This window comes from Gavia stellata, chromosome 34 (genome assembly GCF_030936135.1).
Source record: "Gavia stellata isolate bGavSte3 chromosome 34, bGavSte3.hap2, whole genome shotgun sequence".
NCBI classification, from domain to species: Eukaryota; Metazoa; Chordata; class Aves; order Gaviiformes; family Gaviidae; genus Gavia; species Gavia stellata.
The window spans coordinates 3,208,064-3,235,695 of record NC_082627.1 but is presented as its reverse complement, the minus strand read 5'-3'; the positions used below and the strand labels follow the sequence as shown (position 1 = coordinate 3,235,695).

Below are 27,632 nucleotides of genomic sequence, written 5' to 3'. Positions count from 1 at the left end.
ATTCCCCACCCACAGGGGTTGTCCAGGTGCCCCCAGGAGCAGTAGCACACCTGGGGTATAGGTCGCAGAGCAGGGCTGGGCTTTGCCCTTGCTTCTGGTCAGCACAAGTCCCAGACTGACCCCCCTCGCTCTGCTCCCTGCCAGGGACAGAGGATCCCAGTCCCCGATCCCCAGGGGTGCAGAGGGGCAGAGACGTGTGGGCTCTGCCTGGTGTCTCAGTGGTGCCAGTGCCAGCGCTGAGGTTGGGCAAGGCTTGTCCCAGCGCTGCCTGTCCCCGGGTAACTGCACCGGCTGCTGGTCCTTCCTGTGGCAGCTGCTCCATCTGGCGCAGCAGGGACCTGTTGGGTGGCTCTGCCCCACCAAGAGCAAAGAGAGTGTCTTGCTCCGGAAGGCTCAGGGACTGGGAAACAAATCCTGTGGAAACGTGCTCCTGAAGCTCCCTGCAGAGGGCTGGGGGCAGGTGGGTGAGCTCCAGGGTGTTGTGAGGGTTCCAGAGCCTGGAGAGGTGCTGCAGATTTCTGGGTTCTCTGGTGCCACAAAGGGCTGGGGCCTGGCTGCTCTCCGCAGGCTCAGCCGGCTCCATGTCCCTGCGGCTGGTGGGTGGAGGGAGCCGGTGCGACGGACGAGTGGAGATCTTCCAGCATGGGACGTGGGGCAGAGTCCTGGATGAGCAGTGGGACGTGCAGGAGGCCAGCGTGGTGTGCCGGCAACTGCAGTGCGGAGAGGCAGAGACAGCCTACAATCCCCCGAAGGCTGAGAGAGGGACGGGTCCCGTGGGGCTGCGAGGGGTCCGGTGTGCAGGGCACGAGGCCAACCTGACCCTCTGCAACACCTCCCTGCCTGAGAGTGCACCAGGAGCAGGGATTGCAGAGGACGTGGGGGTCGTTTGCTGGGGTGAGTGGCACTGCACGGGCCCCCCAGGCTCTGAGCTGGGTGGGCACCAGCCCCTGATGGCAGATGGGGTTTCTTCCCACTGCAGGCAGCCGGCAGGTCCGGCTGGTGAATGCGACTGGGCGCTGTGCGGGAAGAGTGGAGATCTACTACCAGGGCAGCTGGGGGACTATCTGCGATGATGGCTGGGACGTGTCTGATGCTGCAGTTGTTTGCCAGCAGCTGGGCTGCGGAGGGGCGGTGGAGGTGGTTGGCTCTGCTAAGTTCGGGGAAGGCTCTGGTCAGATCTGGCTGGATGGTGTGAACTGCTCCGGGGCCGAAGCTACCCTCTGGGACTGCCCGGCAGGGTCCTGGGGGCAGCACGACTGCGGGCACAAGGAGGACGCAGGAGTCGTCTGCTCAGGTCTGTGCTGGGAGCAGGGGCATGAGGCAGGTGCCTGGGGAGGCCGGGACACGGGGAGAGCCGGGAACTGCCAAGGCTGTCCCTGGCTGCCTCGAGCTGCTGTCCGAGCCTGTCCTCGGGATACCCAGGCGTATCCTCGGGATACGCCCTTGGTCCCACTGCAGGTCCCGGGGGAGCTGAGCCATCCCCAGTGGTTAACGGGGAGGGCAAGGGTGTCCGTCCTTCAAGGACTTCTCTCTGCTCATGCTTGCAAGGGGGAGTTGTTAGCTGTGCCCCTGCCTGGCTAAGGGCCTGGGGGGTGAAGAGGCTTCTCTACGCCCGCAGCCCCACACCAGCCCCTTCCCCCTCTGTGCCTTTCTTCCAGAGTTTGTGGCCCTGAGGTTGGAGAACAGCAGCAGCTGCTCCGGGCGCCTGCAGGTTTTCTACAACGGGACGTGGGGGAGCGTTTGCTCCAACTCAATGACTCCCGAAACTTGGTCGCTGGCATGCAAAGAGTTGGGCTGCGGGGATGGAGGGTACCTGGATACACCCCCGCTCTACCACAACTTCTCTGGTCCCACCTGGTTGGATCGTGTGGAGTGTGGGGAGAGAAACAGCTCCTTCTGGCAATGTCCCTCCGCTCCCTGGCACCCGCAGTCATGCGATGACCTGCGAGATGAGACCCACATCACCTGCAATGGTAATTCTGAGCTACCTGGGCACCAGCACCACCCCAGCTCCAGTTCCCTGCTAGGCACAGTCAAGCGTAGGGACAAGGCCCACAGCGGGCTTTTGCTTTACGTGCCAGACCCTGCTGCTTCTGGGGACACAAATGGGACTTCAGCTCTCAGAGCCACTCACATTCCCCAGGTTCCCTTTGGGGCTGAGCTGTCAGGGTGCCCCACATTGCCCTGCGTGTCCCCTGAATGACCAGGGTTCAGCTGCTGCCGTGAGTGAGGTGGCATGAGGATGCACGAGCAGAGCTCAGCCCCACTCTCTGCTGCATAACCCCCTGCAGCAGCCCCTTCAGCCCAGCATTTCCTTCTGCAGGGAGACGGCCAGAAACACCCCCGGCCCTAGGGACCCTGTGCCCTAACTCCACAAGCTGCACAGGTAGCTGCTGCTTTGCATGCCCCTCTCACCTGGCAGGGCTCTGCCTGCTGTCCCGCTGCCCTGGGAGCTCTCCCTTCTCCAGACAGGGAGAAGATTCGTGCCATGGGAGGCGAGAACGGCTGCTCGGGCAGAGTGGAGATCTGGCACCGCGGCTCCTGGGGGACGGTGTGCGACGACTCCTGGGACATGCGGGATGCCGAGGTGGCATGCAGGCAGCTGGGCTGTGGCCCCGCAGTGTCTGCTCTGAATGAGGCTGCATTTGGGGAGGGGACAGGCCCCATCTGGCTGGAGCAGGTGGAGTGCCGGGGGACAGAGCCGTCTCTGCAGGACTGCTGGGCCCGGCCTGGGGACAGCGGTGCCTGCCGGCATAAGGAGGATGCTGCTGTGAACTGCTCAGGTGAGTGGAGGGGCTGAGACCCCTCACAGGGGTATTGGCAAGGAGCCGGGGCAGGTGTTTACGCTGCTGGGTCCCATCATGGCCCCAGAGATCCTGAGAGCAAGGCCATCCCTGCAGATTATGGCAGCCTGTTCCCAAGTGGGCAGCAGCTTCTGTGGGGCTGGATGTCCTCCAGCGTCTGCCCACAGGGCTCTGCAGCCCCCCGGGACATCTCCCAGGCTGGTTGTGCCATCCTACCCACAGCCCAGAGCAGGGCCCTGGGCTCTGTCCCAGCCACCTTGAGCAGCCCCGCAGGAGAGGCAATTTGGGAGGGATGTGTCAGGGATGTCTGCACGCGTATGCACGCGTGCACACGCACACACACGGCATGTGAGAGAGGAGGGTCCCTGGTACCCTCACACACATCCTCTCAGCCCAGCTCTCTTTCTCCTCCTCTGCAGCTGCACCCAGGACGGCAGCACCAACCCCCCGAGCAGGTAACCTGTCCTCCTCACCAGCGTTGCGACTTCTCGGGCTCAGGCTGTGACCCAGAGCCAGAGGGAAGGGGATCCTTGCTGGGGTGTGAAGCTCCCGAGAGGAGGCACTGGGTAGCAGTGGAGGGGGTTGGGGAGGGCTCTCATTTTCCCATCAGGGTGGGAGCTTTGCCATCACTCACCCCTGGGGTTCCCTACCCCCGCTGTAATGGGGGGCAGTACTGGGGTGCCCCGGCCCCCCACCTCTCCCGAGCCTGGTGCTGCCCTTTCTGTGTTCCTGCCCACGCAGATCCCACGCGGGGCCGTCCGACCGGCAGCAGGAGTGTCTCATTGCCCGTCATCATCTGCATCATCCTGGGAGCCCTTCTCTGCCTGCTCCTGGCCCTCCTGGCAGGGCAAGTGCGAAGCGCCAGGGCTGGGCGCAGAGGTGGGTCCTTTCCCCACGGTCCCAGGGGAAGATGCCTCCTGGCAGGGCCAGGGGTGCTGTGGGGTGTCAGTGAGTGGTACAGGTAAAGCTGCGGGGAGGAGAGTGTGTGCTGCCTGCTGTCCCAATGTCCCATTGACGGCCTGGCCATGGGCCGTCGGCAGCAAGGTGTAGAGAGAGTCCAGACGTGGGAGGAGCCAGGGATGGGGTGAAGAGAGAAATGGCAGAGCTGGGCTGGGGGAGATGGGAACAGATGGGAAACAGGAGGACATGCCACCAGAAGTGCTCTGGGCATCTCTGGAGGGGGCTCTGTGTCAGGGGAGATGCCAGGAGGAACGTGGGGCAGCAGGGTCCATCCTCATGGTTTCAGGCCCCCAGGCTGTTCCTTCACCTCTTCTCGTCAGGGCATAGGCCGTGCTATGGATCCATGGGGCAGAGAGGGGGCAGGTCCAGGGGGAGAGGAAAGGTGGAGCTGCTCCAAGCTCAGCACCAGGGACCTGACCCAGAGGCCAGAGGGGCACAAGGGCTGTCTCTGAGGGGATGGTGCGAGGGTGTCGCTGTCCCAGACCATCTCCATGGGGACATTGCCCTCACTGAAGAAGTGGCAGTGGGGACTGGACAGTGCAGCGGGCATATGCTGTGGCGAGGGGTGGCCCAGGGGAACAGGGCTGGGGGAGCAGAGCGGGATCCCATCCCCTCTCTGTGTGTCCCTGGGCCAGCCCTGCCTCTGTCCACAGGCTCTGAGAGAGCTTGGGAGCCCTTCCCTGAGGCCGTCTATGAGGAGATTGGTTACAGCCCAGCTTTGGAGAAGCAGGCAAGGTTCAGCGGCTCAGGTGGGTGTGTGTCCCTCCTGGAGGGCACATGTGCAGGGCTCTTTCCCCACTTCCTCACCCAGGGATGACCCCCTGCAGCCCCCTGACCCACAGTCCCTGCAGCGCTGGGGCTGTGGGGGCTCTGGGGAGAGCAGCCAGGTCCTTGGCCCAGGCCAGAAGCTTCCTCCCCACCAGCTCTGCCCATCCCAGCTGGGGACAGCCCCTCACTGCCTGCCCCTGCATCCTGAGGGCTGAGGGAAGGGGCTGTCCCAGGGCATGTCTGAGAGCCCCTTTGAGACAGGGTTTGTCCCAGGGGAGCAGGGTGAGTCCTGAGCCCTCCTCCCCACTCAGCCCTGGCTCTGTGGGTCCCCCGTCCCCAGCAGCACTGACCATGAGCTGGGTCAGCAGAGTGCATTCCCATCACACCCGCTGCACCTCTCACCAGGCTCCTATTCAGAGGGTTCCCTGACCAAGCTGCAGCCCTACCCTGGGGACAGCAAGGAGGAGGATGGTCCAGGGTCAGCACCAGGTAACAGGGGGCCAGAAGGGGTGGCTCTCTCCTCCCTGCAGACGTGTGGGGGACAGCAGTGTCACTGAGTGTCACCGGCAGAGTTGGGGAGGACATGGGGAGTCTTCTGTGGTGCTGCCAACACCAGTGCCTGAGCCCCATGTCCCTGTGCATCCTCCTGCCCTCTGCTCTGCAGGACATATCTTCTCACTGTCACCAGCTCCCCTGTCCTTTCAGACATCCCTGTCCTGGCTGGAGGTGACCCAGTGGATGGCTACGATGATGCCAGGGAGGCTTCCGACCCTGGGGAGCATCCTGCCCCTGGGCAGGAAGGCTGGGAAATGCCCAGGGCACCAGAGGAGGGAGAAGGGCCCAGGGATGCACCTGGAGGTAAGAGGGAAAGATAGCGCTGCCGGTTCCTGGGGTGCCATCCCTGGTGCTGGATGAATCGCTGTCATACTGAAAGCTCAACCTCCTGGGACGGGGGAACCTGTCCATTCGAGTTTTCCTTGGGGGGACCATGGGTGGGAGAGGGAGCTGAACATCTCAGGACTGCTGAGGAGAAGGGAGGAAGGTGATGTACTGATGAGGAGGGGCAGCCCATGGGATGAACGTGCAATGGCCTGCCTTGCTGCTTGCAGGGACAAACCTGCACTCCCCGAGAAGTGCTGGGGCCCCTGGAGCTGAGGGAGATGCCTGGTGCCTGTCCCCAGAGAGCACGGGCTATGACGATGCTGAAGAGGTGTCTCTGGCACATCCCCCTGAGGACACAAAGGCTGTGACAGCAGAGCTCAGTGCACAGCAGTCCCTGAGCCGCGGGCCAGGAGAGCCCGTCCCTGCCGTGCAGCTGGGTGCAGCCGGGAGGGAGGAGAGGTCTGTGCATCTGGGAGAGCTGTGAGCACCAGGGAACTGTCTCCCTTTTCCACGGGCAGCAGAAACAGCCGGGCATGTCCTCCATTTTTATTCCCCTGCTTTTACATGATTCCTTCATGTGTGTTCTTATTAAAAGGCTTTGGGGTTTGAGCCAGAGCTGGCGCTTGCCTGCCCAGGTGTCGGGGTGTCTCCCTGAGGCTGACTGGGGGGAGCAGAGCACCAAGACATGGCAGTGGGGAAGGGGCACGTCTTGGGGACAGTGGGCTCGGGGTCAGGCTGTGGGGCTGTGAGAGCTCATGGTCCCTGGGGAATATTCCTGCTGACAGAGACATTTCCAGCTTGCCAGCCACAGTTTCCAGCAAAAATGGCTCTCTGCAAGGTCGGGAGCACCAGCCTCCTCACCCCGGGGTTCCCCAGCGGGAGCACCCACCTCCTCACCCTGGGGTTCCCCAGTTGCTCTTTCCCCCAGCCCTGCCTGGGCCACACTGGTGCCACGGCACAGAGGTCACGACAGAGCTGCCATATTGGGGTGAGCTGTAGACCCACAGAAGGGAGTCCTAAGGTGGCTGTGGTGCCTTGAACACCCGAGCCAGCCCCAGGGGGGATCACAGCCCATGCATCACCTCCCACAGTGGTCCCTAGAGTTTTCCTGCTGGCAACCCCTGGCCCCAGAGCCAGCCCCTCCATCCCCAGCCCTGGGCCCTTCTCTCCCTGTGGAGATGCAGGGCTGGAGCCTGCCCCGGTGGGAGTTTCCCAGGGGATGGAGGCTGTGTTTGCAGTCCCCATGTATGTCATCCACCACCTTGGGGGTCTCACCTGGTAACGCTGCTCTCCCGTGGGCTTTCCACAGCCATGCTCTGCCCAGTGTGGGGCAGCAGTGCAGAGGGTTGAGGTCTCACCACCACAGACATTGGGTGGGTGCTTGGGGGTTGCAGGAGCAAGCACAGGTCTGGGGCACAGTGATGATCCTGCATTGCTCCAGGGAATGGACCCAGCCTGCAGGGCCAGGCTGTTCAGGCCCCAAAATGTCATGGAATGGGCTCTTTCTGCTCAGATGTGCTGCCACCTCACACACACTGAGGGCCGGTGGCTCATCTCCCCAAGGAGGAGGCAAACCTCTGCCAGGTGCCAGAGTAAGGGAGAAACCTTACACTTGCGGGAGGGCCGAGCCGGCAGGGAGGTGGCATGGGACAGGCGCTGGGCTCACTACAAGAAAGACATTGAGGTGCTGGAGCGTGTCCAGAGAAGGGCGACGAAGCTGGTGAGGGGTCTGGAACACAAGTCTTATGAGGAGCGGCTGAGGGAGCTGGGGTTGTTTAGCCTGGAGAAGAGGAGGCTGAGGGGAGACCTTATCGCTCTCTACAACTACCTGAAAGGGGGTTGCAGAGAGGTGGGTGCTGGTCTCTTCTCCCAAGTGACAAGTGACAGGACTAGAGGAAATGGCCTCAAGTTGCGCCAGGGGAGGTTCAGGCTAGATATTAGGAAAAAGTTCTTTACTGAGAGAGTAGTGAAACATTGGAATAGGCTGCCCGGGGAGGTGGTAGAGTCACCCTCCCTGGAGATATTCAAGGAGCGTGTGGATGTGGCATTGTGGGATGTAGCTTGATGGACATGGTGCTGTGTGGTGTTGGGTGGGTTGTGGCTTGTTGTTGTTGTGTGGTGGGGGTTTTTTTGTTTTTTTTTTTTTTTGTTGGGTTTTTTTGGTTTTTTTTTTCCCAGGTTGGACTTGATGATCTTACAGGTCTTTTCCAACCGTAGTGATTCTGTGATTCTGTGATTCTCTTCTCCACAGTACCCACCTGGGGTGCCTTGAGTTCACAGGTCAGTGCCCATACTGGCACCCACCATCATGTTCAGAAGATATCCCCACCCCCACACTCCTTCTTTGCTTCACTTTTATACCTTATTTCTCAGGATCTGGGCCCACCATTCCTGGGCCTGGGAAACCTGCAATGAAACGCCAGGGCTCAAACCCCATTTTGGTTGCAGGCGGTTTTGCCAGGGGAGCAGCCGAGGCACCATGTCCTTGCCCTCCCGGTCTGTGCACGGCTGTGCACTGGCCTGTGCCTCCCTGTTCCCACCAGCATGGGGTGGACGGTGACACCAAACCGCCCAGGAAAAGAGGTGGGCACCGGCCCCACCAGTCCCACCTCTGCAGGGCTGTGCCTGACCTCGGCTGCTCCGGGTTCCCTGAGCCAAGGCTCTGCTTGAGCCGGGGGTGATGTCAGAGGGAAAAGATCCTGGACAGAGCATCAGGGTAAGAAATGTCACTCTTCAGCTCAGACACCCCTACCCTCTGGCACCAACGGCTGCTTCCCACGTGGTATGGGATGTCCACCTGGAGACAGGATAATCTCACACCCGTCCCTCTGGAAAGCCACGAGGGAAGTGTGGCCCTGGTGCCGAAGGACACCTGGGCTGGACTAGCACCCTCACATCCCATCTCTCAGTGCAGCCAGGAAGGATTGCCAGCACCCAGGGTGCTGCTGATGTCTATCCCCTCCCTGAGGGCCACCCCTCGCCTTCCCACAGGGACTCTGCTGCCAAGCAGGGACCCCGGCTGGTGTGTGGGGTGGGTCTGTGGTGCAGGGCAGTGACCTGCACTCAGGTCCAGCACAGCTGCCTGCCTCTCCTCTGGGAGGGGGCTCAGCAGAGGCAGCACACACAGCCCTCCTTACCCCATGACCAGGCCCTGGGAGGGCAGGGCAGGCCCACAGCACCTGGAGAGGAGCAGAGCCCCAGCTCCAGCCCTTGCCCAGCCGAGCCTGGCGAGTCAGAGCAAAAACACCCCTGAAGATGGAACCCGGAACCTCTTGCATGGGAGGTGGGTGCTCTTCCACTGACCTACACCCCCTTGACACCTGCCAGCAGGCAGAAAACTCTCCTCCCATGACATATCTATGACAAGCACAGCCCTCTTGTCCCGTGGGTGCCCAGGCACCCTCAGCAGAAAACAGCATTTGAACCCTCCTGAGATGGGGGAAGTCCAGACTGCCTCCCCACTGGGGCCTGATCCTGGCACAGGGATGCACTGCCGAGCACGGTCCCTTCACCGTGCTGCAGGCACCGCTCCCACCCTCTGGCCTACCCTGAGCCCCCTCTGCCACCCACGGAAACAACCCTCTGTGTCTCAACTGTCCCCAACTCCACATCAGGAGCAGAACAACAGGGTGAGGTAAAGACCCTCCCTGGGATGAGGTGCCCCCATGCTCTGATGGCACCCCAGGGCATGCGGAAGGGGGACATGGGGGCAGAAATCTCACACCCCCCTCATGCAGGCACCAGGCCTCCCCTGCACCCCTCTGCCCCCAAACACCCCTGGAGATGGGGTGAAGGGTAATCTTCCATCTCCCTGGGGCTGCGGGTGTGGGTCGGGCTCAGGGACCTTCCCATTCCTGCAGCACTGAGCACTGTCCTGAGGGCAAAGCCGTGCCCTGGGACAGCCCTGGCTGGGGTCTCTGGGGCAGGGTGGGTGCGCATGTTCAGCTGTTAACTGAGAGGTCGATGGATTGAGCACACGCAGGGATGGTGTCCTCGCGGTGCTACAGCTGGGACCATTGTCTTGCCCAATGCCATAGAATTTTCCCCACGGAGGCCCTGCCTGGCAGAGAGGTTTTGGGGGAATCCAAACCAGAGCACAGTCACTGTGAACTTCTGGAGTGGTTGAGTGGAGTGAAGGGGATGGACTACTCATCTGTTCCGCTTTGCACACATGGCCCCAAAGCTCAAGAACAACCTCGAAGGACTTTTGGAGCAGTGATAGCTCTGCAGACACCTTCCCTGTGGCCAAGCATTTTCAAGCTCGTGCTCAAAGCTGGCAAGACAGTAACCTTGCTTGGACAGATGGTCTCTCCTTCTCCCTCCTTCACTTGTGCTCAGTCAGGACAAAAGCCAGACTTCTCTGAAGGAGAATCCCTGGGGAACTGGCTGAGACATCAGAGCTGCAGGGGTCTAGGACATGCCCATTGCTTTGGGACTATAGTCCAGGATGTGCCATTCCTTGGCCTGACTGGCTGACCTGGGAGAGGCTGAGACTGGAGACAGAGGGGGATGTGCTGTGTTGCCATCATCACTGTGTTCCCAATGGTCAAGCAGGGTTCCATAGCAGCAAGAGGTTGCAAGAGGGGACCCCAACATCTTGTTGGAGCTCATGAGCAGGCCTTTCTTCCTCTGGGCAGGGACTGATGGCTCTGAGGGTCTGCAGCCGGGCTGGACAGTGCAGTCTAGTGGGTGAGCAGGTTGGGATAAGCAATGGGGGACAACTGAGACCCTTGTGCTGTAGGCCCTGGGTCTGGTGCTGAGGGGACGGAGAACACAGACACATGTGCGATGCCAGGATGTGCAGAGGAAAGTCAATGTGGAGAGGTAAAGTGACATCCAGTGTTTGAGCTGGGGCTGTTGTGAAGACACTGTGACAGTTGGTGACCTTCTGTGCAGGACTCCAGGCGGCCACTGCTGGCATTTCTGTCCCAACTTGTGCCCTTGCAGCAGGAAGGAACTGATGCAGAGGGATATTCATGTGGGGCCCCAGAGGGATCCCCCTGTGTTGTGTATGTCCCAGCTGATGCCCAGAGAGGAGCACATATGTATTTCACCGATCATTGTGGCAGGGGGCAATGGGGGCCAAGAAACTCTGCTCGGGACAGCGCATGACTAAACAACACTGGTGCCCAGGCACTACAGTGGATGATCCTCAGCACGGCTTTGTCAACTGTCCTGGGTACATCAGAGGTCTCGCTGCGACAGACACCTGGAGGGAGGATGCTGCCTTTCAGGCCTCAGCTCCAGGGAGTGCCTCTCCCTGGGACTCAGGGGATGGCGGCCTCTGGTCTGGGAACTGAGGAGCAGGTGAAGGTGTGTGAGGAGGGGAGCAGTCAGTGCAGCATCGAGAATGGCAAAGAGGAGAGAGACAGGGTCCTTGCGGAGACCCCGCAGAGGAGACATCCCGGTCACTTTGGAGCAAGGAAGTAGGGACAGCAGGAGACCACCCCAAAGGCGCACTGACTGGAGAGTCCTGCCCAGGGGGAGGCTGGGGACTTGTGCTGCTGGAGGAAGGTTCCTTCTAAGCTGCAGATCTGCAGCTGCAGAGCAGGGACTCTGCTCTGGCAAGAGGTGAAGGAGCAAGCAGGGCTGGGGCAGGCTGGAAGAAGGCAGATGGGCTCTGCCAAAATCTAAGGGACAAAATCATTGCTGAAGCCCGGGGTTGAACCAGGGACCTTTAGATCTTCAGTCTAACGCTCTCCCAGCTGAGCTACTTCAGCCCTGCCCCAGCAGCCCTTCTCCCCCTGCCACCCATGCCAGGCCACAGGCTGACACACAGGAGGAGCGCTCCTCGGGAGGCTTCCCAGGGAAAAGCTGTGCCCAGCCCCAGGCAGAGGGGACCTGGCCTCTCCCTGCCTCCAAGGCCAGGTGGGCTCCAGGTTTGGTGGAGGCCAGCTTACACTGGGTGTGCCAAGATGTCTGAGGGCCTTGCACAACCGTGACAGTGGCAAAGGCAAGTGGGCAGATGGGGCATGTGCAATTGCAAAGGCTGAGGGTGAAAGAAGCGTGGGGCTGGTGGAAGACCTTGTCTCCTTCCCCATGGAAGGTGTCCTCCCACCCTTTTCTTCCCGGCTCAACTTACCTCCTTCGTTCCCAACTCTTCTACCTCCTCCTCCCTGAGCAGCGGAGGGGGATGGGGAGTGGAGGTTGCAGTCAGTCCGTAACCGTTCCTCTCTGTGGCTCCTTCCTTCTGACACTTCTCCCATGGGGTCCCTCTTACCGCTACAGTCCTTTGAGACAAACCTGCTCCAGCATGGGCTCTCCTCAAGCCACCATTCTTCCAGGAAATAGCCAACATCTCCAGTGTTGGGTCCTCCACAGGCTGCAGGGCTGACCTTCTCCACTGTGGTCTTCTCCAGGGGCTGCAGGAGACTATCTGCTCTGGCACCTGGAGCACCTCTTCTCCCTCCTTCTTCACCAGCCTTGGTGTTTGCAGGGCTGGTTCTCACACTTTTTTTCCCTCACTCCTCTCCCACTCTGGCTGTTGTGTCCTTTCTTAAATACGCTTTCACAGAGGTTCCACCAGCTTCATTGACGGGCTCAGTTTTGGCCAGCGGTGGGTCCACCTTGGAGCTGGCTAGAACCAGCTCTGTCTGGGACGGAGGCAGCCCCTGGTCTCTTCTCACAGAGGCCAGCCCTGCAGCCCCCCTGCTACCACAACTTGGACAGGGACACCTGTTGCGTTAAAAGGAATGCAGTAATAAACAAGTAATAAACAAGCTCCTAAAATAGCACAAACAATTCCTTTACCCTTACCATCTTTAACCTTCTGTTCACTCCTGCACTGTTGAATTCGCTCTATTATTTTATTTTCATTTTTCCAGAATTTCTGGGCCCATTCTAGTCCCCGATGGGACGGCGCACATTTATTTTTTTCTAGCAGTTTATCCATGGCTATCCTGTCCGTGACGCCAATTTTTACTGTCGCGTTAAAAGGAATGCAGTTTCGAAATTTGTCTGTCAGAGTCCCAGGACTTTCACTGACCCATTTACCAGAGCCCCAGCAAAAGGACTTGCACTGAGCAGATGCACAAAAATCGAAATGAGTTATTTTATTGAAGGCGACAGAAACAGATTCGAGATTGCCGTTGATAAATTCACTAACTATAATAGTGCTACTAATTAAGGTTAATATTGCTAGCAGACTTGATAATAATACAAGAACCTGGGGATAACTTTCACCCAGAGGGTGAGAGGCGCAGTGCTTACCCAGAGAGGCGTCCCTGCCTGGCGTGGAGGAAGAGAACACAGCCCGTCGACTGGTCTGTCAGGCGTTGAGGTTCTTCTCTCCCACCTTAACAATCATTTTCTCCGTCTTTTATCCCCAAAACTACGAGGTTCCCCCCCCATATGTGACGTGTAGCATGATTTGGGTGGAGAGACGAGTGCTATAGTCATATATGTTTAGCATGACCTCTATAATCTTCACTAGCATATGCAGGGGTGTGAGTTGTAATATGCATTTCACCGGTAATGAGGCAAAAGTCAGTTATCGGACATGAAGCCTTTTCAAAGAAACAGGGCTGTCCTGCCTCCACGGGGCCCCCTCCTTATCTGCATCCTGTGTTAGCCGGGCAGGTCTCCACTCCCCCGGGTTGCACAAGAGATAACAAGGGCAGTCTTAACTGCTCTTTGTGCACAGGAATCCCACCTCATTATCCAAATTCCACAACACCAATGCACAGTGTAAATTGTTGCCTTGCTGAATGACGTCCCCTGCTCTTCCCTCGTCAACAAATGCAATTTCCTCGCTGGGGGGGAAGAGAGAGAACCGAGAAGGCCTTGATGCTGTGCAAACATGGTTCAGCAATAGCTACAACACTGGTGTGTTGTCAACATTGTTTTGGTCCCAAATCCCAGACACAGCACCATACGGGCTGCTATGAAGAACATTAACTCCATCGCAGCCAAAACCTGTACTGTGTGCCCGGAAATATTTTCCAGGATGAGCTGCTCGATCGTCTCTCTCTTCCCAGGGCGAGAGGTGAGGCTGACTGGCCTCTAGTTCCCTGGGTCCTCCTTCTTGCCTTTCTGGAAGATAGGAGGGACATGTGATTCCTTCCAGTCTTCAGAGGACTGTATTGTGTGCACACCTCAACTGAGGCAAGAGGAATCCCACCACCTGTGGGTTTGGGGCAGGCATGGGAGGGAGCTGAGTCCCTGTGATGGATGCACTCCACTCCCTGACCAAACCAGTGTCGTTTGGTTCAGGCTCCAAAGGAGATAAAAGCCGAGGTGCAGCCGGGCCAAGAACCTCTCTAGTTGCAATGTGATCTCTGGAAACCCACACAGGAACAGAGAGACATGGTGACCGCTGATGCATATGGGCTTGGAAATTGGAACAGCGACCATGTGATGAACACGTGAAGAGCAGGTGGTTCCTCCAAGACTCATTTATCAAGGAACAAAGTAAGTTGTGGGGACAAGGAGTCTCATGCTTGCCTTTTCCACTGCATGTTATCTGACTACAAGCCAACTACTTTATCCCGTAAATATGACAGCCTAAGTGAGCCTTCTTTGAGCTCTCCCTGCTAGGCAGCATGGCTGCATGGCAGTGATCTCCCCTTGAGCTGGGACACCTCTCACGGTTACTCCTCGAGGTTGAGAGACCTCTTAGCAAATTCAGATCTTTGGTAAGTGGCTGATATCGCGTAAAACCTTAGTGCACTAAGATTTTGTATTGGTAGCTTTGAATCATTGTTATATCCTTTGTGCAGTAAGCAATTGAGTGAGCCTGGCCATCAAACATGTTACGTTTCAAGAAAACCACTTTTGCCAATACCTTTGCCAGTGGTTCTTTAAGCGGTCTAAATTGCCCATCCACGACAAATTGGTGTAGTCAGCAGGATTCTGAATGAGGATCCGCGACAGGAGACCTTATTGCAGCCATGCAATATATAAAGGAGGCTTATGAGAAGATGGAGAGAGACATTGTTCCAGGGCCTGTAGTGATAGGACAAGGGGCAACGGTCTTAAAGTAAAAGAGGATAAATTTAGATTGGACATAAGAAGAGATTTTTGATGGTGAGAGTGGTGAGACACTGGAACATATTGCCCAGAGAAATTGTGGATGCCCCATCCCTGGGAGTGTTCAAGGTCAGGTTGGATGGGGATTTGAGGAACCTGTTCAAGGGGAAGGTGTCCCTGTCCATGGCAGGGGTGTTGGACTAGATGATCTTTAAAGGTTCCTTTCCAACCAAAACCATTCTATTCTTCTATCAGTCTATGATTCTGTGACTCTATACTTACCAGCTTCCCTCTTGTTAGCATCAGGCAGGTGAGTAGAGGTGCAGAGAGAGGAGAATAGTCAATGGCTGAGAAGACAGGTACAGGGGAGGGCACCGTGGTGGGGACCTTGCAGCAATGCCGTGGTGTTGTCATTCAGGTCTTGGCACACAGTCCCTGGGCCCCTTTGAGAGGCCCTGGGGTCTCTGCCCCACACCAGCTCTAGCAGGGCATGGCTCTCCTGGAGGTTTGCTGCTGTGTTTGCCTACTGAGTGGAGTTGTGTTTGGCACCCAGGCACCTGGCATGGCACTAGAGGCTTTTTTTCTTTTAATGGCATTAAAATGAGAGCCCTGAAATAAAAGTCTTCAGTGCAGGGATGTGGATGTGTCTTAGCTCTAGAGTGACTGGAGCTTTAGTGAGTACATTGGCAAGAGAGAGACCAGGGTCTCCTCCTGGGGCACTCCTTGGTTTGATCAGCTCAGGGGGACACTTGAGAAGGCACATTCAGGTGCCCTGAACATCTGGTGTGATTGCGGGTGGCCAAGGATATCCCCCTTCCCCCTCTGGCCCTCAGCTGATGCTCAGGAAGGACCTGGGTATGCTCAGAGATTTTCCATCAGAGCTTGCAAACACTTGCACATGTCTTGGGCCACCTCTGGCACCTTGATCATCACAGAGTATCTGTATGCGAGCACCTGAGTCCGTGCTGAATAAAGGCAAGGGGCTCAGAGCAGGGGCTCACACACTGGCAACTCTTTTGTGCACACCCGAAGTGAAGCAGGAGGATTCCCAGCTCCTCGGGGTCTGTGGGGTGCATGGGGAGAGTTGAACCGCGCTTCAACCTGAGGGCTTCCTAGTCAGGAGGAGATGCCTGCACCACCTCAGCTGAATCCCTGCCCTGCACAAGGGAAACCAACCCCTCCCTGTCCCTGTCTGTGACTCCTTTTTGTTATGGGTTAAGAATGTTGGTGTCCAGAGGGGAACATTGACACTTGTCATAGAGAACCACACTCGGGTAGGAGAAACCATGCTGCTGGAATCAGTCTCTCTCCACTGTTGGTGATTACTTGAGGTGATGTTGCAGCACATTCCCCAGGGGTGACCCTGCTGCCTTTCAGGAGCTGACAGTCCCAGAGCTGCAGGGACATCTCCAGTGAGCCCAGAGGGGGCATATAAGGTGCCGCCTTGGTCTGGTCCTCTGCTGCTGAGTTGGGCTGGGCTGCTGGGACAGAGGAAGCTCATGGCAAGCGGGCAGCAGTGCAGAGAGACAGCTCTGCCCAGGCAGAGCTTGTCAGTGAAAGCTGAGGGGAAAAAGGTGCTGAATATCTCAAATCTTTACAGGCCTTTGCTTACAAGGTCCCCTGCCCCACTCAGCAACAGCTACATATTTTCCTTAGCTGGTACCAATAGCTTTTGGTATTGCTTTCCTCAGAGAAGCTGTTCTGGTTACCCAGCCCTTGCTGGTTCCAGCTCCAGCTCAGCTCTAACTATAGCTGCCCTAACTCTTCCCCTGCATGCACACAGTCTCGGTGTTCCCCCTGGGCAGCCTGTCCCTCTTTCACTGCCTGTGCACATCCACCCAGCAGCCTGAGCTTGGCTGCTCCTCACAGGGCAGACGTGGAGGATCACCAGGAGCAGCTCCTGAGGGAGCTCTCCAGGGAAAAGCTGTGCCCAGCCCTGGGCAAACTCTGCCCTGAGCACAGGGAAGGCAGGGGCAGGCTGGAAGAAGAGCAAGATGCTCTGTAAAAGCCCAAGGGAAAATGTTGCCAGACCCTGGGCTTGAGGCAGGGACCTTTAGCTCTTCCCTCTAACACTCTCCCAGCTGAGCTTCTTCCGCTCTGCCCCAGGAGCCCCAGTCCCCATGCCAGCTGTGCAAGGGCACAGAGAGATACAGAAGATGTGTGCTCCTCAGGGAGGTTCCCGGGAACAAGCTGTGCCCAGCCCCAAGAGAGGGGAGCTGGCTTCTCCCTGCCCAGGCAGTGCCAAGCGCCCATCTCCTGCCACCCCACCTCAGCCTGCTGCTGAAATGTTTCATCACAGCCCCCGAGGCAGCTGGGGCTGTCTGGGGCTCCTGGGCACTCTGTGGCAGAAGGACAGGACATGGGCACTGCATCAGCGATGCTGCAGCGGAATGACAAAATCTGCCCTGGGTGGCACAGCTGGGGCACTGCATGACTGATGCCTCCATGACCGGTTGGGATCCAGGTTTGTGGTGAACGCCAGATCGACGTTAGGAGTTCCAGGAGTCTTGTGGGCTTCCAGGTCAAATGTGATCAGAGCAAAGACAAGATAGAGGCAACTGCAAAGGCTGAGGGTGGAGAAAGAAGCGTGGGGCTGATGAAAGAGCTCTCTCCTTCACCGTAGGGTAGAGAGGTCTCAGGGGATGCAGAGTCTGTGCTGGTGCCATGGCTCTCTTGCTTGACTCCTGCTGGAGCAAGACTGTTTTGGTCAATGGGAGGAGATGACAGGCAGGGTGGAAGAAGACTTGAATACCTCCAAGAACAGGGATGGCACAACCTCTCTTGGCAACTGACCTCATGGGGAAAACATTTCTCCTTATCCCTTGGTGCCTTCTCTGCTCCAGGCTGAACAAGCTTTGCTCCCTCACTCTTGCCTTAGATGGCAAGTGCTCCAGCCTGCCCCCAACCCAACTGTCTCATAGCCCTCCACTGAGCTTGCTCCAGCTGATCAATGTCTTGCATGTCCCAGGACAGACCTTTGCAGTACTTCACTTACTCCTGGCCTCCAGGCAGTGTGTTACCTGTTCAGTATGATCCGCTGTCCTCTTTCAGCAGCTGGGGATGAAGCCCCACAGATTTGTACGGGTCAAGTTCTCTCCTTGATCCTTGTGCCCTGCTGGGATTTCTTCACCTCTTTGAACAAATTAAGAAGAATATCAATGTATTTCATAAGAGGAGAGAGTCAGACATGAAACTGAGAAGAAAATTACCTGGTCCAAAACGCTGGAGCTTCCAGGAAGCTTCCAGTTTTAAGGAAATTTTTAAGTTTCCAGTTTTTAAGTTAAAAAAATCAAACTTTTTCAGTTTTCCAGTGTAAGGAAATTTGGATTGATGGCAGCAGAGAGATTGAAGCAGCAGGGCAGCAAAGACCTGCCTTTTCACTCTTCTTTCTTAAAAAATTTCATGAATGGCCACCAGCTCAATCGTGAGGCACAGTTATTGTCTGTTGCACTGACTGAGCTTTGCTGGAGCTCCTTTTGGGTGTAGGGGTATGGAGATGAGGAATTTTTTCCTTTCCCCATCTCCTGCAGTCAGCATCACAGTGGTGCATGGAGGAGGACAAGAGATTGACACAAGAAAAGTTCACACCAGGGACAAGGGAAATCTTTCTCCTCGTGAGGACAGTCAAGCACAGGGAGTGGCTACCCAGAGAAATCATCCAGGTACCATTCTTGGAGGATTTCAAGGAGCAACTGGGATCAAGTCCTGAGCAACAAGCTCTGACCCCGGAGCTGACCCTGCTGGGCTGGAGACCTCCTTCCAACCTGTATGTACTGGTTTTGGCTGATGATTTAGGTCTTGCTGAGCAGTGTTTGCACAGCATCAAGGCTTTTTCTGCTCCTCAGACTGCCCCACCAGCAGGCAGGCGGGGGGTGCACCAGAAGTTGGGAGGGCACACACCTAGGACAGCTGACCCCAAGTGACCAAAGGGATAGTCCATACCATATGATGTCATGCTCAGAAATAAAACTGGGTGGGGTAGAGGTCAGAGGCAGCTGTCATTGCTCGGGGATTGTCTGGGCATTGATTGGTTGGTGGTGAGCAATTGTTTTCTTTTGGATCACTTGTTTTTCTTGGGGTTTATTTTCCTCTTTCTTTAGATTTGTTTTTTCTTCTTTTTTAGCAGGTTCATCACTACAGCTGCCAATTAGAGCCAACAGCATGGAGAGAGGGCAGAGGAAAAGTCCAGGAGAGGGGATAGCAGTGGGTTGTTCCTTGTGAGGCCCTGTCAGTTGTAGCAAAGTGAGAGTCCATCAGGTACATCAGCATCACGCGGCCATCGAGTGAACCAGAGCATGGGGGAGGGCAGTGGAGATGCTGGTCATGGTGACATGACTGGGAGCTCCGGTTTGTCAGGGGGCAGCAAGGGACAACTGCTCTGGAAGGCACAGGTAGTTGGGAACCCAGGGGTATCCCCAGGTGAGCAGGGAGGGGGTCTCACCAGCCTGAGCTCCCAGCAAGGGAGCAGGACAGGCAAGGGGCCTCACAGCTGGAGGCAGTTCAGAGTCCAGATCATCTGGCAAGGTTCTGATGAGGGAGCAGGTCCAAGGTGAAGCCAGGAAGTTGATCCACAGGTTGGGGTCAGGATGAGGCCCAGTAAGGGATACTGGGGTCAAGCACAGCCCAGAGCTGCCTCCTCCCCAGCAGGACCTCAAGCAGAGGAGTGTATCTCCTGCACCTCTCCCACGTTGTGCCCCTTCCCCTCTGCCTGACAAAGGGGCTGAAAGCGACTGTGCTGTGGCTGTGGGAGGTGGTGTGCAGAGCTGGGTAAGGTGAAAACCCTCCTGAGTGCCCATCTGTCTCTCCCTTGGCAGGAGGATGACACTGTTGCTCCTTGTTTTCCCCACCTGTGTCTGCTGCTCTTGCTGGCTGTATGGCTGAGCCCAGAGAATTGTGGTGAATGGAGTGAAATCCAGTTGGCGGCCGGTCACAAGCCGAGTCCCCCAGGGATCAGTTTTGGGACTGGTCTTGTTTAATATCTTTATCGATGATCTGGATGAGGGGGTTGAGTGCTCCCTCAGTAAGTTTGCAGATGACATCAAGCTGGGAGGGAGTGTTGATACGCTCAAGGGTCGGAAGGCTCTGCAGAGGGATCTGGACAGGCTGGATCGATGGGCCCAGGCCAATTGTATGAAGTTCAACAAGGACATGTGTCGGGTCCTGCACTTCTGTCACAACAACCCCATGCAACGCTGCAGGCTTGGGGACAAGTGGCTGGAAAGCTGTACTGCAGAAAAGGACCTGAGGCTGTTCATTGACAGCCGGCTGAAGATGAGCCAGCAGTGTGCCCAGGTGGCCAAGAAGGCCAACAGCACCCTGGCCTGTATCAGAAAGAGTGTGGCCAGCAGGAGTAGGGAGGTGATTGTGCCCCTGTACTCGGCTCTGTGAGGCCGCATCTTGTATCTTCTGTTCAGTTTTCGGGCCCTCTCTACAGGAAGGATATTAAGGTGCTGGAGCGTGTCCAGAGAAGGGCGACGAAGCTGGTGAGGGGTCTGGAACACAAGTCTGATGAGGGGCGGCTGAGGGAGCTGGGGTTGTTCAGTCTGGAGAAGAGGAGGCTGAGGGGAGACATCATCGCTCTCTACAACTACCTGAAAGGGGGTTGCAGAGAGGTGGGTGCTGGTCTCTTCTCCCAAGTGGCTAGCAACAGGACAAGAGGAAATGGCCTCAAGTTGTTCCAGGGGAGGCTCAATCTGGATGTTAGGAAAAATTTCTTTAGTGAATGTGCTGGTTTTGGCTGGGATGGGGTTAATTTTCTTCATAGTAGCTAGTATGGGGCAGTGTAGTATTGGGCTGTGTTTTGGATTTGTGCTGGAAACAGTGTTGATAGCACAGGGATGTTTTAGTTACTGCTTAGCAGGGCTTACACAGAGTCAAGGCCTTTTCTGCTTCTCACACCACCCCACCAGCGAGTAGGCTGGGGGTGCACAAGAAGTTGGGAGGGGACACAGGTGGGACAGCTGACCCCAACTGACCAAAGGGATATTCCATACCATATGACATCATGCTCAGCATATAAAGCTGGGGGAAGAAGAGGGAAGGGGGGGACATTCGGAGTAATGGCGTTTGTCTTCCCAAGTAACCGTTATGCGTGATGGAGCCCTGCTTTCCTGGGGATGGCTGAACACCTGCCTGCCGATGGGAAGTGGTGAAGGAATTCCTTGCTTTGCTTTGCTTGCCTGCGTGGCTTTTGCTTTCCCTATTAAACTGTCTTTATCTCAACCCAGGACTTTTCTCACTTTTACTCTTCTGATTCTCTCCCCTATCCCACCTGGGGGCAGTGAGTGAGCAGCTGTGTGGTGCTAAGTTGCCAGCTGGACTTAAACCACGACAGGAGGTTTCTGGAGGTTTTTGGGGAAACAACTTCTCACAGCTGCCAGGGAGCCCAACAAAGGTGATGCTTGCTTGGGTCTGGTACTTGCAAACATGGAAGAGCTGGTCAGGGATGTGAAAACCAAAGTCACACTCTGTTGTAGCGACCATGAAAGAGGGGTGGGTCCCAGCTCCTGAGCAGAGTGTTAAAAGGAGAGTACAAGTGCAGACGCAAGACCTCAGAGGGGTAAACTGTGGCCGGGTCCGGGGGTTTTCAGTTGGGGAACTTACAGGCAGGAGCACTGAAAGGCGGAGCGCAAGTACTGCACACTGAGCAGAGCTTTAAGGACAGCCTCCTGCAATGGCCCATATGGACATCCAGTTGACTCTCTCAAGGAAATTCAATGGCACCAAGACGAGCTCTTACCACTGAAGTTAGAATCAAAGAGGAAACCAAGACCATGTGGGGCCACTGCAGAATTTAGCAAGAGCAGGTGTAAATGGGTCTGAGGTGCTCTGGCTCAGTCTTCATCAGCAAGGTCTCCCAGACCCTGGTGCCTTGAGGCAGAACCCATGGAGAACAGCTATCAGTGGGTGGGGATCAAGTCACTCAAAGGAGTGAGAATATGTGAGAGAAAGAACTCCACAGACACCAAGATCAGTGAAGAAGGAGGGGGAGGAGGTGCTCCAGGAACCAGAGCAGAGATTCCCCTGCAGCCCGTGGTGAAGACCATGGTGAGGCAGGCTGTCTTACTGCAGCCCATGGAGGTCCACAGTGGAGCAGATATCCACCTGCAGTCCCTGGAGGACCCCATGCCAGAGGAAGGGGATGCACCCAAAGGAGGCTATGACCCCGTGGAGAGCCCATGCTGAAGCAGGCTCCTGGACGGACCTGTGGACCCGTGGGGAGAGGAGCCCACACTGGAGCAGGTTTGCTGGCAGGACTTGTGACCTCGTGGGGAGCTCACACGGGAGCAGTCTGTTCCTGAAGGAGTGAACTCTGTGGAGATGACCCAAGCTGGAGAAGTATCTGGAGGACTGTCTCCCATGGGAGGGACCCTAATCTGGAGCAGGGGAAGAGTGTGAGGATGAAGAAGCGTCACAGAGAACATGTGATGATCTGACTCAACCCCCATTCCCCATCCCCCTGTGCCATTCTGGGGGAGGAGGTAGAGAAATCAGGACTAACTTGAGCCCAAGAAGAAGGGAGGAGAGGGGGGAAGGTGGTTTAAGTTTTAGTTTTATTTTCTCATTATGCTACTCTGATTTGATTCGCGATGAAGTAAATTAATGTCCCCAAGTCGAGTCTCTTTTGCCTGTGATGGTGATTGCTGAGTGATACCCCTGTCCTTATCTCAACCCACGAGCCTTTCATTATATTTTGTCTCCCCTGTCCAGTTGAGGCTGGGCAAAAAGGTGAGTAAAAGACTGATTGGATGCATTGGGGTCTCTCCTGGGACTTAATGATATTATCAATGTCCCAGAGGACCTGACAGAATTTGCAGATGACACAAAACTGAGGCAGGGGACCAGTGTATACACTGGAAGGCTGTCTTCAGGAGGAACTTCGACAGCTTGAAAGAGTGGGCCAACAAGAAGCTACTAGATTTCAGAAAGGAGAAATTACAAGTCTTGCTGCGGGGGTTGCCTAGCCCTGTGCAACAGCCCCGGCTGGGGCACAGCTCAGCAGAAAAGGCCCTGAGGGTTGTGATGAACATCATGCTGCATATAAGTAGGTGGTGAGGCTTGGCAGCCAAGAAGGCCAAAAGCATGGTGGCTGTATGAACAGGAGCAAGGCCAGGAGATGAGGGGGAGGGATTGTCCCCCTCTATCCAGTCCTCACTAGACCACACATACAGCACTGCACTGAGTTTGGGGCCTCCGGTCCCCAGCAGAGGAAAGAAGCGCTGCCAAGGGAAGGTGAGGACCAGCAACAGCATTTAGTGCTTTAACCTTCCATGTGGGAGCAGTTGCTGGATGTTTTCAATTTTGGAGCTGGGCTCTGGTGAGAGTGAGAGTGGGAGGGGACGTTAGGTGGCTAAGCAGGTGCAGATGTCCAGGGTTTTTTACTTGCTTGAGATGGAGTTAGCTTTCCCCATAGGAGCCCTCATAACGCTGTGCTTTGTTTTGATAGCTTGAAAGGTGTTGATAACACACCAGTATTTTGGCTGAGTGGTGCTCGCACAGCATCAAGGCTGTCTCTCCAACATTCTCCCCCCTCACCCCCAAAGGCCACTTAGCTGGGGGTGGGCAAGATGTTGTGAGGGGACATAGCCAGGACAGCTGACCCAAACTGACCGAACAGTAATTCCACACCATGTGACGTCTGCTCAGCAATGAAAGCTAAGAGGAAGAAGGAGGAGAGGGGAGCATTTGTTATGATGATGTTTCTTGTCCAGAGCAACCGCTACACGTACTGAAGCCCTGCTTCCTGGGAAGTGGTTGGACATCGCCTGCTGATGGGAAGTAGAGAATAAATCTTTTGTTTTCCTTGGCTTCTTCGCATGGCCTTGGCTTAAACTGCCTTTATCTTGACCCACAAGCTTTTTGCATCTCCTTTTCTCTCCCCCACCATCCTGCTGAGGAGGGCAGTGATAGAGCAGCTTGGTGGGCACCTGATGTCCAGCCAAGGTCAACCCACCACAGACAAGTAACCTGGGATGATTATAGAGACATTGTCTGAGAATCCAGGGACTAAGACAGAAAAGCTAAAGCCCAAGAGGAATTCAATAATTAAACCTGGCCAGGAATGTCAAAGACAGCAAGAAGGGCTTCTCTAAAGACATGGGAGACAACCGGAAGACTAGGGAAAAATGTAGGTCCATTGCTCAACAAGACAGGAGACCTGATTACACAGGACATGGCAAAGGCTGAGGTACTGGGTGCCACCTTTGCCTCAGTCTTTGCTAGCAAGACTGGCCTTCAGTAATCCCAGGTCCCAGAGACCAGGGGAAAACGTTGGAGCAAGGAAGATGTGCATTTGGTGGAAGTAGATCTGGTCAGGGAATGCTTAGGCAAACTGGACAGACATACGTCCATGGGCCCAGATGGGCTGCACCCACGAGTGCTGCGGGAGCTGGCAGATGTTTTTGTGAGGCAACGCTCGATAATCTTTGATCAATGCCAGAGACTGATCTCCCAGAGACTGGGAGTAGTCCCTGGAGATTGAAGGAAAGGAGATGTCACCCCCATCTACAAGAAGGGCAGGAAGGATCACCCAGGGAACTACAGCCCAGTCAGCCTCACCTCAATCCCTGTAAACCCTTTCTAGGCACATGAAGGACAGGAAAGTCATCAGGAAGAGTCTGCACGGATTCACCAAGGAAAAGTCATGCTTCACCTACTTGATTATCTTGATGAGGGGAGATGAGGGGAGAGCAGTGGCTACTGTCTACCTGGACTTCAGGAAGGCTTTCAACACTATCTGCCTTAAGATTCTAGTAAATAAGCTGTTGATGTGTGTGCTGGATTAGCAGACAGGGAGGTGGATTGCAAACAGGCTGAATGGCTGGGCCCAGAGCGTGGTGATCAGTGGCATGAAGTCTAGTTGGAGGCCGGTAACTAGTGGTGCACCCCAGGGGTCAATAGTGGTTCCAGTCCTGTCTAACATCTTCATTAATGATCTGAGTGATGGGGCAGAGGAGTGGCTAATACACCAGAGGGTCGTGATGCAAACCAGAGGCACCTTGACAGGCTGGAGAAATGGACCAGCAGGAACCTCATGCAGGTCAACAAGGAGAAGTGCAATGGGAGGAATAACCCCAGGCACCAGTCCACGCTCAGAGCCACCCAGCAGGCAAGCAGCCTGGCAGAGAAGGCCCGGGGTGTTTCTGGTGGACATCAAGCTGACCTGAGCCAGCAATGGGCATTTGTGACAAAGGAGGCTAATAGCATCCTCGCCTGCATTGAAGTATTGCCAGCAGGTCGAGGGAGGTGACCCTTCCCCTCTGCTCAGCACTGGTGAACTCACACCTGGAGTGCTGTGTCCATTTCTGGGCTCTCCAGGACAAGAGAGGCTTGGGCATACCGGAGAGAGTCCAGTAAAGAGGCACCAAGGTGATGAGGCACTGGAGCATCTCTCCTATGAGGAAAGGCTGAGCGAGGCAGGACTGTTCAGCCTGGAGAACAGAAGGCTCAGGAAGGATCTTAGGATTAGCTATAAATCCATGAAGGGAGGGTGCAAAGAGGGTGGAGCCAGGCTCTTCTCAGTGGTGCCCAGTGACAGAACAAGAGGCAATGGGCACAAACCGAAACACAGGAGCTTCTCTCTGATCATCAGGAAGCACTTTTTGACTGTGAAGGTGACCGAGCACTAGCAGAGGTGGCCCAGTGATGTTGTGGATTCTTCATCCTTGGACATATTCTAAAGCCTCTGGGCATGGTTCTGCATTTCTGGCTCTAGGTGGCTCTGCTTGAGCAGGGAATTTTGCAGAGGTCCCTTCCAACCTCAACCATTCTTTGATACTGTGATTCCGTAATTCTGTGATTCTCAGACAGGGTTGAGCTGGAGGTCTGGGATTCAGTTGTGATCATGGGGAGGATGAGCCCTTTCTTGACTTCTCTGTGGGGCTGGTGGTCTTTGTGAGACCTGCAGGAGGAGGGAGCATGTGGAGGAGAACCTGGGGCCCTGTACACCACCCCGATGTGAGCCTTCAAGCAGTGTCCCTCACTCCAAAGATCAAGCCCAGGTTGTTGGTGTATGAACAAAAAGGAGAGTCTGCCCCAGAAGCCCCAACAAATGCACACACATGTACACACATGAACAAGCAAATACACAATCCTGTAGCCATACACAGGTGCACACACACACAGGATGGACACAGCCAATCATACACAGACCAACTCCAACAGGGAACGACACCTTTACATCTACCACACCATCAGCAGCACTCAAAACAACCATAAGCAACACAAACAGCCCCATGCTGTTCCCTCTCTCAGGCTGATCTGATGTAAAGGTCACAAGTGGTCCATGCATCCCCTGCATGGGGGGAACTTACCCATGGGCACAAAAACACCCGCAGTCCCTCCAGTGTGGGCCTGGCCTTTGGGTCTGTGCAGGGGCCCTGACCAGGCTCAGGGCTGTTACCCACTTGGCAGCTCCAGCCCTAGGTCTCTCCAGATCCTGGTGTCCTCCTTCTCCAACCAGCCGCACCTGGAGCTGGCCAGCAAAGCATGTACACACATGCACCCCAAATACACACCCAACAGTGAGTACACTCACGCAGCAAATAGCCGGGAGCAGAGTTTAATAAGAAAGCAAGACTATGGTGATCAGGCTTCTTCCTCACAGTCCATCTTGACCTCTCCCTCTCTCTGCCCCAGTCTCCTCCACATTTAATACCCCTCACCAGTTGTACCCTCATTTGCTGGTTCAGATACCATTGCCTTGGCCATCTGGGCCTTCAATGGCACCACTGACTGGCTTGCATTGGCACTGCTGGCCTTTCAAGTCTTGTCTGCCTAGAAGCTCCTCAACGCTCCTCTCCAGTTATCAGTGCTGTTTGGCTGCTTCTCACATCTCTACCCTTCAACGGCATGTGAGATCCAGCCAGGGCACATGGTCTTGCCTGTACTTCTGGTCCCTTCTCACACTCTTCTCTGCCACATCCTGAAATTTCTCATGCCATGGCCCATAGGTTCCCATGTCGCATACAGGTGCCTTCACCCCAGGGCAGGACCTCACCAGGGGCCTACTCATCTGCCTGCAGCTTTCGCCTCTGGAGTTCTTTAGGACCTCATGATGCCAGACTGCTCCTGCCCAATCACGTTGCTGTGATGAGATGACCTCACAGGCAACAGCCCAACTCTGTTGGCTTTAGCCACCTCTCTCCCTCTCCCCTCTCTGAGGTGTCATCTGTGTCACACTGGGGTTTGTGATGTGCTTGATGATGTCACTGTATCTGCCTGCCTGCAAGACACCCAGGTTACTGCAATAGAAATGGCATCACACTCCACCTTCCAGCCATGTCACCTTCACCTTCTTCTACCTCTCCCCTCTCCTCAGCTCTTAGCACTGCTGGGGAGGTTTTCTGATACTCCAGGTGACATCACTAGACCTGCCTCAGCACCTGACCAATTGAGTTGTTGCAAAAAAAAGTGCCTTCAAACCCATTTCATGGCTGCCTCTCCTCGCATCTCCCTGTTCCCACAACAGAAGTAACCTTCCAGCCAAACTCCCAGGCACTTCCCCTTTGCCGGCCTCTCCTCTCCCCTCACCGGTGCTGTCATTGCTGCTGCACAGGCAGAAATGGGCTCGTCCACAGGGACTGCAGAGTCGTGGTGGACAGCTCGGGTGGTGGGAGGGAAGCCGTGGGTGGTGATGGCTTGTCAGGAAGGCAGGCAGGAGGGTGAGGAGGTGGAGGTGAGCTCGGGGCAAAGGGAAGGCTGGTGTGCACAGAGCCTTGCCTTGGAGGAAGCCTCATGGTCACAGCTCCTCAAAACCACAGGCAGCTGAAGCACCCCACAGCCTGCTGGAAGGGCAGTAGGACCAGGCACAAGTAACCCAGGAGGTTCCTGGAGGGTGTTGAAGGCAACATTTTGGCACAGACGGTCAATGAGCTGATTAGAGTTGGTATCTTACTCAGAGACAAGGCGGATCTGGATGGGGTTGTGAACGCTGAGGGCAGCCATGGCTGTAATGACTGTGAGATGGTATCAAAGCAGGACAACCAGAAGAATCACAGTGCCGGACTGCAGGAGAGCTGATTTCAGTTGGTGGAGGGTCTGCTTGGACTTTGACTGGAGGGCAAATGGGCTGTGAGGCCCTTTTAGCTCCTCAGGGACAACATCCTCAAAGCCTGGGAACACATCAGTCTGATGTGGAGGGAGCAGAGCAGGACCTGGCAGGAGGTCGGTGTGTATGAACAGGGACCCCCTGATATGGGATTTCACACACCAGAAGGAAGTGCAGAGAAGGTAGAGGAGGAACAGGCTACC

At 56.0% G+C, this 27,632-nt stretch overlaps 1 protein-coding gene and 1 non-coding gene across 2 annotated transcripts in view; one reads left to right on the top strand and one right to left on the bottom strand.

Moving 5' to 3' along the window:
• Window positions 1-27,632, top strand: part of LOC132320275 (scavenger receptor cysteine-rich type 1 protein M130-like) — a 114,516-nt gene that overhangs the window by 71,885 nt on the left and 14,999 nt on the right. The window contains 10 exon segments of the mRNA XM_059832549.1: window positions 802-894; window positions 980-1,294; window positions 1,659-1,973; window positions 2,324-2,386; window positions 2,469-2,783; window positions 3,546-3,683; window positions 4,418-4,513; window positions 4,938-5,021; window positions 5,238-5,390; window positions 7,666-7,694. Of these exon segments, the coding sequence (XP_059688532.1) occupies window positions 802-894; window positions 980-1,294; window positions 1,659-1,973; window positions 2,324-2,386; window positions 2,469-2,783; window positions 3,546-3,683; window positions 4,418-4,513; window positions 4,938-5,021; window positions 5,238-5,390; window positions 7,666-7,694 (1,601 nt within the window).
• TRNAF-GAA (transfer RNA phenylalanine (anticodon GAA)) lies at window positions 11,062-11,134 on the bottom strand. Its single transcript has one exon. It is a non-coding gene; the product is annotated as a tRNA-Phe (tRNA).